We start from the raw sequence: 14,282 nt of genomic DNA on the forward strand, positions 1-14,282 counted from the left end.
TACACATTAACTTCTCTACATTAACTGTTGAGTAGAGTAGATGAACTTTATTCATCCCCGAAAGAAAATTCCAACAATTCCATCCTGACTGAGGGTGAATGATCAGGTGATGTCTTTTGTGATTGTGACTGTGTCTGGGGGATTTCCACCAGTGATGGAGAAGAGGAAATATTTGTATTATTAACCTCTCATTTACTGTAAGTACAAAAGAGGGTGTGCTACTAAGGTGCCATTAGGACAAACATGGCCCAGAGCAGAATACTTCCAAAGACACAGCTCTGTCAATCACAAATGCAAAGAAAGAAAGAAAGAAAGAAAGAAAGAAAGAAAGAATAGTGGAAAATTTGCATACACACAGAGACAGTTTCCTGCTCTGTTATCTACTGCTTGCACTACTTATAGTTGTTTGATATTTAACAGAAGTAAAATTCTCATGTATCACTACATCTGTTCAAAAACACAGATACAAATGCAGTAATGCACATATAAAAAACAGAGGAAGAGTGGAGGATCTGTTCAGGTGTGTGAGGAAATCCCTGCTGCAGCTGAGGACGGAGGGGTGGAGGGATAGAGGGATGGAGGACTGTCCTCTGTCTTTATCAGGGTGCAGCAGCTACTTCCTCCACCCTGAACATGTTCACACCTGTTGTATTTGCTCCAACAGCAGGAGGATTAATGGAGTTGATCAATAATCTGATCAATTAAAGTTTCCTGTCATCGATGCTGAAAGGCTTTTATTGTGAAGCAGCAGGAACAGGAAAAGACCAAAAGCTAACAAACAACCTGACAGGGTAACAAACTTGTTAACTAATGACAAAATAGAGAACAAAAGGACAAAACAACCTGTTTACCAGGACTGTGATGACTGGGAGTATTTCAGAAGCATGGAGCGATGAGGTGAAGATCTAAACCAGTGTTTTTCAAACTGGGGGGGCACGACATGAGAAAAAAAAGAACTGTAAACATTACAACAAAAGATGAGTGAAGTGTCACTTGCACAAAGGGCTCAATGATTAATTGCATTTGTAATTATATTGCAATATGATCAAACCCAATTTTGTTACTGCTGCGATTATGCTCTAGTGTTATTTGTCATGCAAACAAGGGGAGATGGGGCTGTCGGTGAAAAGAGAAGGCAACAACGCCACGCTGTTACGTGTTGTATGTTGGTCTCAGGCTCGGCTGAATGTAGCACAATGTTGGAACTATCCCGGTTAAAAAAATAAGAGCGCCAGGTATGCTGTACCACGTCAGGTATGCAGCAAGACCAGTGGTACAGCGTCCTGCATAAATTTTAGCCCGTTCGCTATACCCGAGTCAAGACTTACAGCACAGGCCTAGCACAGTCTGTGCATTTCATTATTATAAACTTCAACCTGAAAGATCTCTGTCCTCAGACTGTCTACCACCCAGGCCATCACACAGGGAGAGCATGTGTGGCCTGTGTGATGAGTGTGTAACAGAGTTAACAGCAATTTCTAGTATTATGAGTGCAGTATACATCAGACTTCTGGTGTGTCTGGTCTAACTGAACAGACCTGTTCAGGGTGTTGGAGCACGTTCCAGGTTTCACTTCACATAGTTACAAACTAGACACATATGCACTCAGGTACGGAATAGACAACACGTTCTCACTCCCAGTGCGTCAACAGTCTGACGAACGGTCACTGTCCCTCCTCGCCACATGCCTGACTGATTAGGTATCCGTTTTTCGTCAGGTTTTGACGCGCTCGGCTTTCAGTTGATTCCAATGCAATCCCCTTCGCGGGGATATGTGACGCTCAGAGCAAGTGATCCAGCTGACCCGGCTGCGGCACTGAAAGACGCTGTGAGCAGAGGAAAACTTTTTTTTTTTTTACTTTTCCTTAAAGCTTTATTGAACCTTATGCTGCTGTGTCTGACGTAGCTTTCGGCAAGGATGTTATTTATTTATTTATTTATTTATTTAGTGATCATGGTGTTGGTGCAGAATAATCAATCAATAAATAAAAAAATTAAAAATTAAACTCTGTTTAGATTAATCAATATTCTGAAGAAACATCTGATTATTAGCCATAACGCTGTAACCATCCAAGGAAGACTGTGTAACAATATTATGTGCTTCTGCTGAGTCCAAAAGCCCTGTGTAATATCAACTGTATTTTAAGAAAACACGCTTTGTTTCCAATGTCATATCACAGAGAAGCACTACATTACCCATAATCCTCATATTTATCAGCGACGTGTCTGATTGGTTGAGCTTGCTGTTACCAGCAAATGAAAAAATAAAACAAATTGAGCATTATTTTCTTAATAACTAAAAGGTCTTAACATCTTTTTTGTTTTCAACATTGAATAAAAAAACGGTGCTATATTGTTAAAATTCAACAATAAAGTGCATGAAAGTTGGCTTGACTTTTTTTTTTTTTCATAATTTTCACCAGCATCTTTCTGGTCCACATCACATCACATTTAATGTAATTTTTAATTCAATGAGTGAACTTTTATATTTTATCTGAAAAAACATTATTATGAATTCAATTCATTTTGATAGGTTGTTCAGAGCACTAGGGACAAAGTTTCTGTAGAATTTCAGACCTGTCGGACGTCCAGAAGGGTCACAGCTGACCGTCCAGGCTCGTTTCTCGGCCTTCAAAGCCTGGATTTAGAAGCCTTTTGTCTAATAACGTCTACATCCTTGGGGTTATAAGGCTGAAAGTTTCATGCATTTGTCCGGGGCCTAAGGCCATCCACCATGTGCAATTTCAAACCCGTGCGACCTTCACAAGTGTCAAAGGTCGCTGATCTGTGACCTTTTTGACCCCGTTTCCTTGAATAAAATACCAAGACTTTGATGCAGGAAGATGAGCTTTTAATATGTGGTCCAGAATGTCTAGTAGATAGCCAAAAAGCAATGCTCCTTTCTCTGACCTTATATTAAAGGAGAAATGTTTCAACAGCAATTCTTTAATAGCTTCCAGATGCTTTGGCCCATCAGGCTGAATTTTTAGCTAAAGGAGCTGGTGTACGATCAGGAAGTAGGGGAGCTGTGCATAAAGCCAATTGGTAAGTGTCAAAGGTCACAGGGGTCAAACATCAAAGTGAATCCAGCCATTCCTGCTTTTTCTCAACAAAACATACACGCTTTAAGTTATCATCATGAAATATAAATATGTTGTATCAGAGAGTCCTCTATCAGAATATTTTGGTCCCGTTGCTCTAGGGGACCCGGGGGGCCACTTGGCTTTCCCATGCTCCCACAGAGTTGGGTCTCGGGGTGATGGATAAGGGCCTCACCATGAGTCCACAGGCCAAGTTTCAAGTGATTTGGTCGGTTTCTATGGAAACGGCGGCCTCAAGGATACAGAGGAATGCGGCTGTTTGAAGCCCTGCCTCTCGAAAAGTAATGGCTCGATCAGGACCAAACACACATCTACACGTTCCTCTTGGGCCCCCGAACCATGTATTAAAAAATTAGAACTGTACGACTTTTGGAAATGTGTTTTGTCTATTTCGGCTTTTCTGGCTAAGAGGGTCTCTCACGCTGTAAGTCTGACAGACTCTGAGTCAGAAAAGGAATCAACTGAAAGCCGAGCGCGTCAAAACCTGACGAAAAACGGATACCTAATCAGTCAGGCATGTGACGAAGAGGAACAGTGACCGTTCGTCAGACTGTTGACGCACTGGGAGTGAGAACGTGTTGTCTATTCCGTACCTGAGTGCATATGTGTCTAGTTTGTAACTATGCCACTGACACCCCGGAGACTATCCTCCCTCAGGGATGGGTGATTGCTACTTTGATCTGGGGAATTGAAAAGACTGTCAAGGATGCACAAGGGCGCCAACCCGACCCAGGTAATGGTCTACCCAATTGGTTATTTGTCCCTGATTCTGTCCGTTCCCAGGTCCTCCAATGGGCGCATGTCTCAAAGTTTGCATGCCATCCCGGTGCCAACCGTACCCTGTCCCTATTGCGGAGATATTTCTGGTGGCCTACGATGGAGAAAGATACTCGGGAGTATGTACTTTGTCACCGGATTACCACCATCCCAAGGTAACACCACCATTCTTACAGTTGTTGACCGCTTTTCAAAGGCTGCACACTTTGTTCCTCTGCCCAAATTTCATACAGCTATGGAGACCGCCCAGTTACTACTGGACCATGTTGTTAGGATCCACGGGATTCCCTTAGACATCGTGTCTGATCGCGGACCTCAGTTTGTCTCCCAGGTGTGGCAAGCTTTTTGTCGATCCTTGGGAGTTAGTGTCAGTTTGCCTTCTGGTTATCATCCACAGTCGAACGGTCAAGCAGAGAGGACTAACCAGGTGCTGAAGACCTCCCTGCGCTGTGTCACAGAAAAGGATCCCACAACATGGTCATCACATTTGATATGGGTCGAATATGCCTACAACACACTCACCAGTTCGTCCACAGGCCTCTCGCCATTTGAAGCCTCCCTGGGATACCAGCCTCCTCTCCTGACCTCCCATGGATCTGATTTGACGGTACCCTCTGTCCAGGCCTTCATCACGCACTGTAGGAGGACTTGGCAGGACACCCGCCGTGCCCTGGAGAGCACCCAGGAAGCCACCCAATCATCGGCCAACAGGCATCGGAACCCAGCCCCTCCCTACCAGCTCGGGCAGAAGGTCTGGCTGTCCAGCAGGAACATCTCCCTACTCACCGAGTCACGTAAGCTTTCCCCTCGCTACATTGGTCCCTTTGCTGTCAAAAAGGTCATTACAATAATCCCACTGCAGTCCGACTTAAATTTCCGGGAAACATGAAGATTCATCCCATGTTCCATGTTTCACAAGTTAAACCAGTTTCTTCCAGCCAGTTGTGCCCTCTTTCCGATCCCCCTCCTCCCCCCCGGGTCATTGATGACCACCCGGCTTTCACTGTCCAGCGTGTGGTGGATGTGTGGCGAAGAGGACGCGGCCTGCAGTACCTTGTTGATTGGGAGGGGTATGGGCCGGAGGAACACCTCTGGGTGCCTCGGTCTTTCATCCTGGATCCTGATATGGTGGCGGCGTACCATCGGGAGCATCCTGACAAGCCTGGAGGGTTGCCAGGAGGCTCCCATTGAGGGGGGGGGGGTACTGTTAGGAGGTGTAGGCTTTCTCTCAGTTTCCCCCCTCCCCTCTGTGTCTGTGTTTGTCTGTGTGGGCTGGGCATGGGTGTGTCTCCACCTGCAAATACACCTGCACTGCATCAGGCTCATCACGCCTCCTCCCCTGTCTGCAGGATATGAGTCAGTCCCTTTGTGCTGTTCCTCGCCAGTTCGTGGTTGACCGTGTAGTGGTAACTCGTCTCTTGGCCCCTTAGTGTTGAATTTGAACTCTAAGTTTTGCATATATACCTACCTGATTTTTGTGTTGTCTTCTTTTCCAGTCCCTGTACCTCCGTCCTGCTACCCTGCTGCCGTGCCCAGCCCTACCTGCCCTCGGACCACACCGCTCCTGGCCACACGGAGCCTGGCCTCCCCCACTAACCCCCTCTCACCTGTGTAACCAATAAATTGAACCTCGACGGGTCTGTCTGAACAACTGAGTCCTGCTCTCTTTTTGGAAGCGCAAGCTTAACATAAAAAAACAAATACACAATATAAAAATAGACAGATAAATACTCCAGGCACACACAAGAAGAAAAACCGGAGTGTATTGTTGAGGAGACCAGGTTGACGTTGTCCATTGCGTCGTGTTTTTCGTGCTTTTCACATGTTCCTGTGGCATTTTTCTTGTGTTAGAGGACATATCAGCAGAAAAGTGCAAAATTGCATTTCTGAGTTTTTCTGCCTTCAAATTGCTGTGAACCAATGGCAGACGCAAACTGGCAGTTTCAGGGAGACTGGAGCTGACGTGTCACAACCCCAGAGGAGGGAACTAGTGCTACAAGCTCCTGCCCCGCTCTGCATCTGGCTCAGAAGTGAAAGGCTTGACAGCTCGGTGTAGCTATCAAGCTATATCTGGTATAGCTCACCTAGAGCAGCTTGCATTGTTAGCAAGAACTTTATTCCAGTCTGGGATTGAATCCCAGTGTGCAGTTTGAACAATGCATTTTCTTTTCTCATCATCATTATGATCACTGATATGTGCGTGCATGTGTGTGTGTGTGTGTGTGTGTGTGTGTGTGTGTGTGTGATGTGTGGCCTCTCTGTCAAAAATGTCAGGGCCTCTTTTTGGTGCCAGTCGGCCACTGATGGGGGTAAAACGCGCTGAATCGGTAATTGTACAGTGTCCAGCTGTCAGCGAGCGTGGGGGTTGGGGGGGGGGGGGGTGTGCGAGGGGGTGGCTGGGCGGTGGCTGGGCGGGCTGGGGTGCAGAGCAGCGCAGTCTCCGCCCACCCTCCAGAGGTGCATTGGTAATAAGCTGCTGGTGCTGTGCGGAAGAAGAGCCCTGAGGCATGGCACAGGTTTTGTGATTTTGGCTAAAAACTTCATAATCACAATTGAAAGACCACAGAGAATGTTTTAAAATAACTAAAAAGGGTCGCGGGAGGGGGGCTTTAAGGCAACCCGACCCCCGACGGCCTTTTTTCCAAAGAGTCTGTCGCCTCTCATCGGTCACAGTCGGGAGAAAGGAAGCAGTGAAACACACCGCCTCGACTACTGCAGACTACACAGCAGCCTGTACGTTCTGCACTTGCGCGAGATGCATTAAGTCTCCCTAACCGCGGGTGGCGCTAGTCTGATCAGACAGCTGTAAAGGAAAACACATTCCAGCCAACATGAGGAAGACCGTCAAGCCTGGAAGGATAGTTTATTACGTAATATATAAAAAAGAACTCTGTAATGCTAGAAGCAATTACTATTCATCTTTAATAGAAAAGAATAAAAACAACCCCAGGTTCCTTTTCAACACTGTGGCCAGGCTGACCAAGAACCATAGTGTCGTTGAGCCATCCATCCCTCCAACTCTCCGCAGTAATGATTTCCTAACTTTCTTTACCGAAAAGATTGTTAATATTAGAACAAAGATTGCCAGTAATGGAGCACAGATTACGGTACCCATAGAAGCACCTCCAAGACTTGGTGCACACTTGGACAGCTTCTCTCCCATCGACCTGTCAGACTTAACTTCTGCAATTACTTCTTCCAAGTCACCCACATGTCTGCTGGATCCAGTCCCGACAAGACTACTTAAGGATGTCTTCCCATTAGTTAACATTTCTTTTCTGAACTAAATCAATCTTTCTCTAGTCACAGGCTACGTGCCACAGGCCTTTAAGGTGGCTGTCATTAACCCTTTACTTAAAAAACCTTCTCTTGACCCAGATGTCCTTGCCAACTATAGGCCTATATCCAACCTTCCTTACATCTCTAAGATCCTCGAAAAGGTTGTCCTGGAGCAGCTACATGAACATCTGCACAGCAACGAGCTCTTTGAAGCTTTCCAATCTGGATTCAGAGAACACCATAGCACTGAAACAGCACTTGTCAAAGTCTCTAATGATCTTCTTATAGCTTCAGACAGAGGTCTCGACTCTGTACTTGTACTTTTGGACCTCAGTGCTGCATTTGACACCATCGACCACAGCATCCTGCTGCAGAGACTGGACCATGAAATTGGGATTAAAGGAACTGCCCTAAAATGGTTTAAGTCATACTTATCTGACAGGTTTCAATTTGTTAATGTTAATAACGACCATTCAGAGTACAGCAGAGTTACGTATGGTGTACCACAGGGTTCAGTCTTAGGGCCAATCCTCTTCATTCTTTACATGCTCCCATTAGGTGACATCATCCGGAAGCACTCAATCAATTTTCACTGTTATGCGGATGATACGAAACTCTACTTGTCCATGGAGCCAGATGACAGAAGCCGCCTCATCAATCTGCAAGACTGTCTGAAAGACATTAGATCCTAGATGTCCTCTAACTTCTTGCTACTGAATTCAGATAAAACTGAGGTCATCGTGTTTGGACCTAAACACCTAACTCTCTCCTGTCGGGATGTCCGAAAAACTCTCTAAAGAGTCTCCAGCTGGTCCAGAATGCGGCAGCGAGGATTTTGACAGGAGTTAGGAAGAGAGTGTCCTACCAGAGCACTCCGCTCCCAGAACGCAGGTCTGTTAGTGACTCCCACTATCTCTAAAAACAGACTGGGAGGTAGAGCCTTCAGTTACCGGGCTCCTTTACTGTGGAACCAGCTCTCTCCATGGGTCAAAGAGGCAGACACTCTAACTACATTTAAGTCTAGACTTAAGACCTTCCTTTATGACAGGGCTTTTAGTTAGGGCTGGTTCAGGTAGCTCTGAACCATTTTATAGCTACGCTGCTATAGGCCTAGACTGCTGGGGACACATCTGGTTACACAGAGCCCTCTCCTCTAACCCTAACCCTCCCTGCCCCCCCCTACCAGAAGCTGCCTTCATCGACTCTTGCTAACATTTCCATGTTTCCCACATTCTGTGTCATAAACTATAAACTGTTTTCTTGTCTGTAACAACATCTATTGAACGTCTGTCCGTCCTGGGTGAGGGATCCCTTCTCTGTTGCTCACCCTGAGGTTTCTCCTGGTTTTCCCTGTTAAAAGGGTTTTCTATGGAGTTTTTCCTCAGTGGATGTGAGGGTCTAAGGACAGAGGATGTTGTTATGATGCCATGTAAAGCCCTTTGAGACAAACTGGTGGTAAAAACGGGCTATACAAATAAAATTGCCTTGCCTTGCCTTGCTGTGTCCACCACCAACTCCCCCTCCAAGACAGTATCATCATTGTCTCTCTCCTCAGCCTGATAAGGTTGAGAAAGCTGAAAAAAATTGCCTTTTTTGTGACAATAAACCCCAAAACTTATATACATTTTAACATGCAGTAGCTCTCAGTAGGATGAGGAAGAGGTTTATCTTAACAGAAAAGAGACGCAGGTGCGTTGCCTTGGGTTGTGAGCGCACATGACGCGCATCTATATTGAACGTAATGGGAAAAGAGCCGACCAGATTTTGTGCACACACAACAAAGGTTAAAAAAAAAAGGAAGCCGGAGGCCGAACCTGACTAACCTGTTGTACAGTATGATGCAGCAATGTTGTTCCGGTGATGGGTGTGGGTTTATTATAAATCTGTTGTTGTCAGAGATCTGATAGCAGTTCTCCCAGGGTCAGAGAACGGTGAAGACACACTCGTGTTTAGTCAACATCATCTGGACATGGAGCACAGAAGAAACTGGAGAAAAGTTGATGAATATTATGTGAAGAACGGTCACCTGAAGCTGGAGGATCTGAAGGCAGCAGCTGAAGAGTTCAATAAGGAAAATTTGAAAAAGAAAGAAGAAGATAGAGTAGAAAAGATAATGGAATACATCTTTAGAAACGTTCCAGAGTATCCCCGACCAGAGTTTCATGTGTCTCATCTGCAACACAACACTAATGAGGTTGGGTTAAGAGGAATAAAGAAAGATGGAGGCTTCAAGGATCCGGGCAGACATGGGGGTACAGACTTCCTACAGTGGTGGACTCTGGCAGTGAAGCCTGAAGATGTAACATCAGCTGAGAGGAGGCTCCTGGAGAAGACCTACCCAGACCGGACCGAGGCCCAGGCCCAGAACCAGCACAGCTTCCTGGGGAAGTTCACCAGCTCTCCAGCCTTCCTGAAGACCTCCATGTTTGGCCCATACCGCTTCACCTTCCCTGTGGAGGAGGTGCTGAAGGAATACAGCCAGCAGGTAACACCTCAGTCCATCTGTTGATAGGTCTGGACAGGAACTTATTAAAGTTCTGGGTTTTATTTTCAGGGAGGTCAGTGGTTTCTTAGCAACACTTTTTCAAAATAAGGGCACTTTCACACCTGACCATTTGTTCCGAAACAGGGAGCGTTTTACGTCATAGATCGGTTCGGTTGGTCAGATGTGAGCAGAGCAATCACGCTCAATGCGAGATTGCTTGGTCTCGGCCTGTTTCCATCCGAGCCCTGGAGCAGTTCGTTTGTAGTGAGATTTTAATTATGTACACAAAACAGGAAAGCCGGTGGCAAAAAGAAAACGAAGACGCAAACTCAAGCCATGAGTCCACCAGCCTTTCCAAGCTGACCCAGAGTCAGTCGCGGCGCATTGTCCTGGAGAAGCATCCGCCGCGGGCGATCAGCACCGGGCAGAGCTCCGCAAACAACCCCTACTGACTAGTCGTGCTACGCTGCCCGTTTACTAGAAAAAAAAGTCAAACTGTAGGGTGTGTTAGAGGACAATCATCTGACATAACTATGACACCTGAAACTGAAAACACAGCTTGACCAACACAACCTGACCACCCCTCTCCCTGTCACTCTCTCTCTCTGTCTCTCTCTCACGGGCAGTGACACGCTCTCTGTCATTCATTCACATTTCGGCCGTGTTAAAAGTCATTTACGCGCCGTTACGCACGGGGCACGTCTGTCCTGCAGTGCGCTCCTCTCCTCTCCTCTCCTCTCCTCTCCAGTACCTGGCTGCTCAGCTCCGTCTCTCAGTCCCGGTCCCGGACTGAGACACGTCACCGCTGCCTTCACCCGTCTTTGATCCCTCTGGTCAGTGGTCAGAGCGTTTAGATCCGTGTGTCCCACCTGAGCTCTCTATTAATCCACTGGATCATGGGCGGCACACACATATTATAGGTGTGTGATTGTCGCTGCAGCTGCTGCCTGTTCGTCACTATATGACGAGTTGGGCCCTGTAGCGATTTGTGTTTATTTATCTAAACAGAGCGCGAGAGAGATGAACACACATGCTGTCATTATGCATCGGATCAAATGTCATTCTGTCCCTTCGTCCGTCCAGCTCTCTGTCCACTCTCTCCATGGCGGAAACGATTACCACGCGCAAAACCCTCATTTACATATTGCGGTTTGCACGTGTTTTCATTTAGCGGGTTACTCTTAGTAGATCACCTGTTTTGCGTGCACTAACCAAACTCGCAATATTATAGCGGGCGCAAACAATATAGCACCCGCTATCTGGGATCTTAGTAAATCCGGCCCATAGGCTAATAATAATAATAATGATAATGTAGCCTATTAGACTACATTTTTAGCTATAGCACATTATAAGCACACTTCAAGGTCTCGCCCCAGCCATAAACCAGTCAGCTTGGGCATTATTTTTAATCAAACTTCAACTAAATACTCGTCTGCCCAAATATTAATAAGAAATGTAACCTCCTCACTACTGCAAGTCAGCCCGCGGTTCATTGTTGCCATTGTTGCTGATCAGCTGATGGGGTGTTGTTAGGGCCGTTGCTATGGTGCTGTTCCACAGTGCAAACCACTGTACCGCTTTAGAATCATGCAATGTGAACACAAACGGCCCAGAAAAAAGAACACAACAGTTGTATCGGTTTAGTTGCTGAATCGGAACAACTGCAGGTGTGAAAGCACCCTAAGACTCAATGATCTTTGTCATTGTGTTATGATATATCACATATCAGATATTGATTTCAGGGACTTTCACATTAGATTGCTTCATTGAGGATATGGAAATTGAGGAAAGCTGAATCCATGATCAAATCTGAGTTCTGATAGAATCAGTATATTACTTTCTGTGTAGCTGACTGATTAAACATCAGGGATTTATTATCTGGGATCAGACCCTGTTCCAAGTCTAACTTAGTGATGGTTATCCACTAAAACTCTGTTGTTGTCTCCAGTTCTGCTCTGGAACTGATCCTGTCATGAGGGTGTACAAGATGGTCCTGTACAAACAGGAAGTGATGTATGTGGTGCTGGTCCACAGTCCAGATGTTCAGAAGTACAACAACTATACTGACCTGAGTAAAGTCGACCCAGAGGCCGTCTGCTGTTACAAAGAGGGACGCTTCATCTGGAGGTCTCAGGCCATGTGTTGGACACACAGGTAAGACACAGGGAACTCCACTGCTGTTTCTGTTGAGAACAACCTGGACTTTGTCAGTCAGTGGTTCTCCACCAAGAACCACACAGATTTACAACCAGTAGGGGTGGGGGAAAGGTTGATTCATGTAAGAATAGCGATTCTTATCCTCTACGATTCTGGATCAATTCATAATCTTCAAAAATCAATTTTTATTCACGTTTCCTCCGTCTCAATACGCACCCTCACAGGCTTCCATACACTCCGTGACGAAGACGCTCGTTAACTGATTATTAACGTTAACTGATCAGATTTAAATGCTCTATTGAACACCTCACTGAACATTTCTTAGAGCCACCGTCAAAGCCTCTTTATCTTGATTTAGCTTCATTGACAACACAACCCTGACAGTCTCTTGCTGACAGAAACATTTTGAGGACAGAAACAGTCGTTGGATGACTCAGCTTCAACCATATTACAAACTGCTAAAATGCTTAATGCCAAATGTCTTGAAACATCCTGTTGTGGGGTTACCAACCTTTCTTCTGATGTTTATCTCTGTTTGGTTTCACTCAGCTATACTAGTTAGCATGTCTGCTAAAATTGTCTCTTAATCATCTTGATCTGGTCTGTTGTATTTTTCAGGTGCTGAAGTTTTCCGATGACAAACTGGGAAAGAACCTGACATACTGCCATCAAGAAAAGCTCAAACTCTGGAAAATTAGACCATTTGATACTTTTGAGAAGGCTAAGGGAGTTGTTGAGGAGTTGTGGCCTGGCACACAACTGCAGGAGCAGCGCTAGCTCCAGCTGCTAGCAGGTGCTGAACCCTTGATGGTCCCCCGCACCCGTTTTAAAACACGAGGTGACTGCTCTTTCCAGGCCTGTGCCCCTCGCCTTTGGAATGCTCTACCATCGACCTTGCGCAGTATAGAGTCCACTGAAGGTTTTAAGAAAGAACTTAAATATTCTCATATCCTAAAGTCGATAGCAGTCTGTCTGACAAACTAGGCGCACCAATCACAGCGGCTGAGGTACAGGAGGCGATTGGGCAGCTACAAAATGGAAAATCCCCGGGCCCAGACGGGTTCGTGGTAGAATTCTACAAAGCATATTCAATCCTAATAACCCCACATTTGGTTAATGTTTATAATGAATCCTTTAATAGCGGTAGATTGCCACCAACCCTATCGGAAGCTAACATTTCTCTTTTATTAAAAAAAGACAAAGACCCCCTTGAATGTAGCAACTATAGGCCCATTTCACTTTTAAATGTGGACCAAAAGATTCTCGCCAAGGTCCTGGCCTCTCGTTTGCAACAAGCCCTACCAGCCCTAATTTCCACAGACCAGACTGGGTTCATGGCTGGAAGGAACTCTTCATCTAACACTAGGAGACTTCTCAACATCATTGGCTCCCCCAACCCTGTCTTACCTGAGGTGGTAATTTCTTTAGACGCTGAGAAAGCGTTTGACAGGGTTGAGTGGGAGTATTTGTATTATGTCCTGTCTAAATTTGGTTTTAGCTCTGACTTTATTGCATGGATTAGACTGCTTTATGAATCTCCAACCGCCCATATCCTTACAAACGGAGTGAGGTCGCCCCCTTTCGCCCTCCGTCGGGGTACCAGACAGGGATGCCCCCTCTCCCCCCTCCTGTTTGCTCTAGCTATCGAACCACTGGCCATCTGGCTCCGGGAGGAGGGGAGAGTCGAGGGCATCACCAGGAATGATGTCACCCATAAGCTGTCCCTGTACGCAGACGATTTATTATTATATGTGTCAAACCCTGCGTCGTCCATCCCTGTTATTACAGACATTCTAACCCAATTCGGCAAATATTCTGGTTACAAATTGAATTTTAACAAAAGTGAACTTCTTCCTATCAATCCCCTGTCTAAGAAGATGCCACAGTCTTCTTTTCCATTCAGAGTCGTTACAGAGGGGTTTCGATATTTAGGCATATTCATCACTGCTTCTTTTAATGACCTTTTCAACAAAAATTTTCGCCCTCTCATTGATAAGTGCAAGCTTGATCTGGCTCGCTGGTCCTCCCTCCCTCTCTCCCTATCTGGCAGAGTTAATCTGGTAAAGATGGTGATTCTACCTAAATTTCTCTACTTGTTCCAACATATTCCAATTTTCATCAGACGATCCTTTTTTCAGCAGCTAGATCAGACAATATCATCTTTTCTGTGGTTGAATAAGCCCCCCCGTATTAGAAAAGCTGTTTTACAACTCCCCAAAAAGCTGGGCGGTCTTGCACTACCCAATCCTATCCAATACTATTGGGCATGTAATATTAACAAAATCATTAATTGGATTGACAGAGGAGCTGACATAGGCCCCTCTTGGGTTCAGTTAGAGCTACGGTCCTCAAAGTTTTCTTTACAGTCCCTCCTTACTGCGCGACTCCCCCTCAAGATTCATAACATTTCACAGAACCCTGTTGTTACCAACTCACTAAAAATTTGGATCCAATTTCGCAAACACTACGGCTTGAATGAACCC

General features: G+C 45.7%; 1 protein-coding gene across 1 annotated transcript; it reads left to right on the forward strand.

The window, feature by feature from the left end:
• Nucleotides 1-9,110: 9,110 nt before the first annotated feature.
• LOC146972829 (uncharacterized) lies at nucleotides 9,111-12,424 on the forward strand. Its single transcript, XM_085803269.1, has 3 exons — nucleotides 9,111-9,642; nucleotides 11,591-11,796; nucleotides 12,418-12,424. Exons 1-3 carry the CDS (start codon nucleotides 9,127-9,129, stop codon nucleotides 12,422-12,424), a joined length of 729 nt encoding a protein of 242 aa, XP_085659395.1. The 5' UTR covers nucleotides 9,111-9,126.
• Nucleotides 12,425-14,282: the final 1,858 nt, after the last annotated feature.

This window comes from Trachurus japonicus, chromosome 16, assembly GCF_045865225.1.
Source record: "Trachurus japonicus isolate A0001 chromosome 16, Traja_1.0".
Lineage (NCBI taxonomy): Eukaryota > Metazoa > Chordata > Actinopteri > Carangiformes > Carangidae > Trachurus > Trachurus japonicus.

Excerpts from the sequence above, each read along its gene's own strand:
- LOC146972829 (XM_085803269.1), top strand. The coding sequence starts at position 9,127 with ATGGAGCACAGAAGAAACTGGAGAAAAGTTGATGAATATTATGTGAAG. Across the intron at positions 9,643-11,590 it reads TGAAGGAATACAGCCAGCAG|TTCTGCTCTGGAACTGATCC; the intron begins GTAACACCTCAG and ends TGTTGTCTCCAG.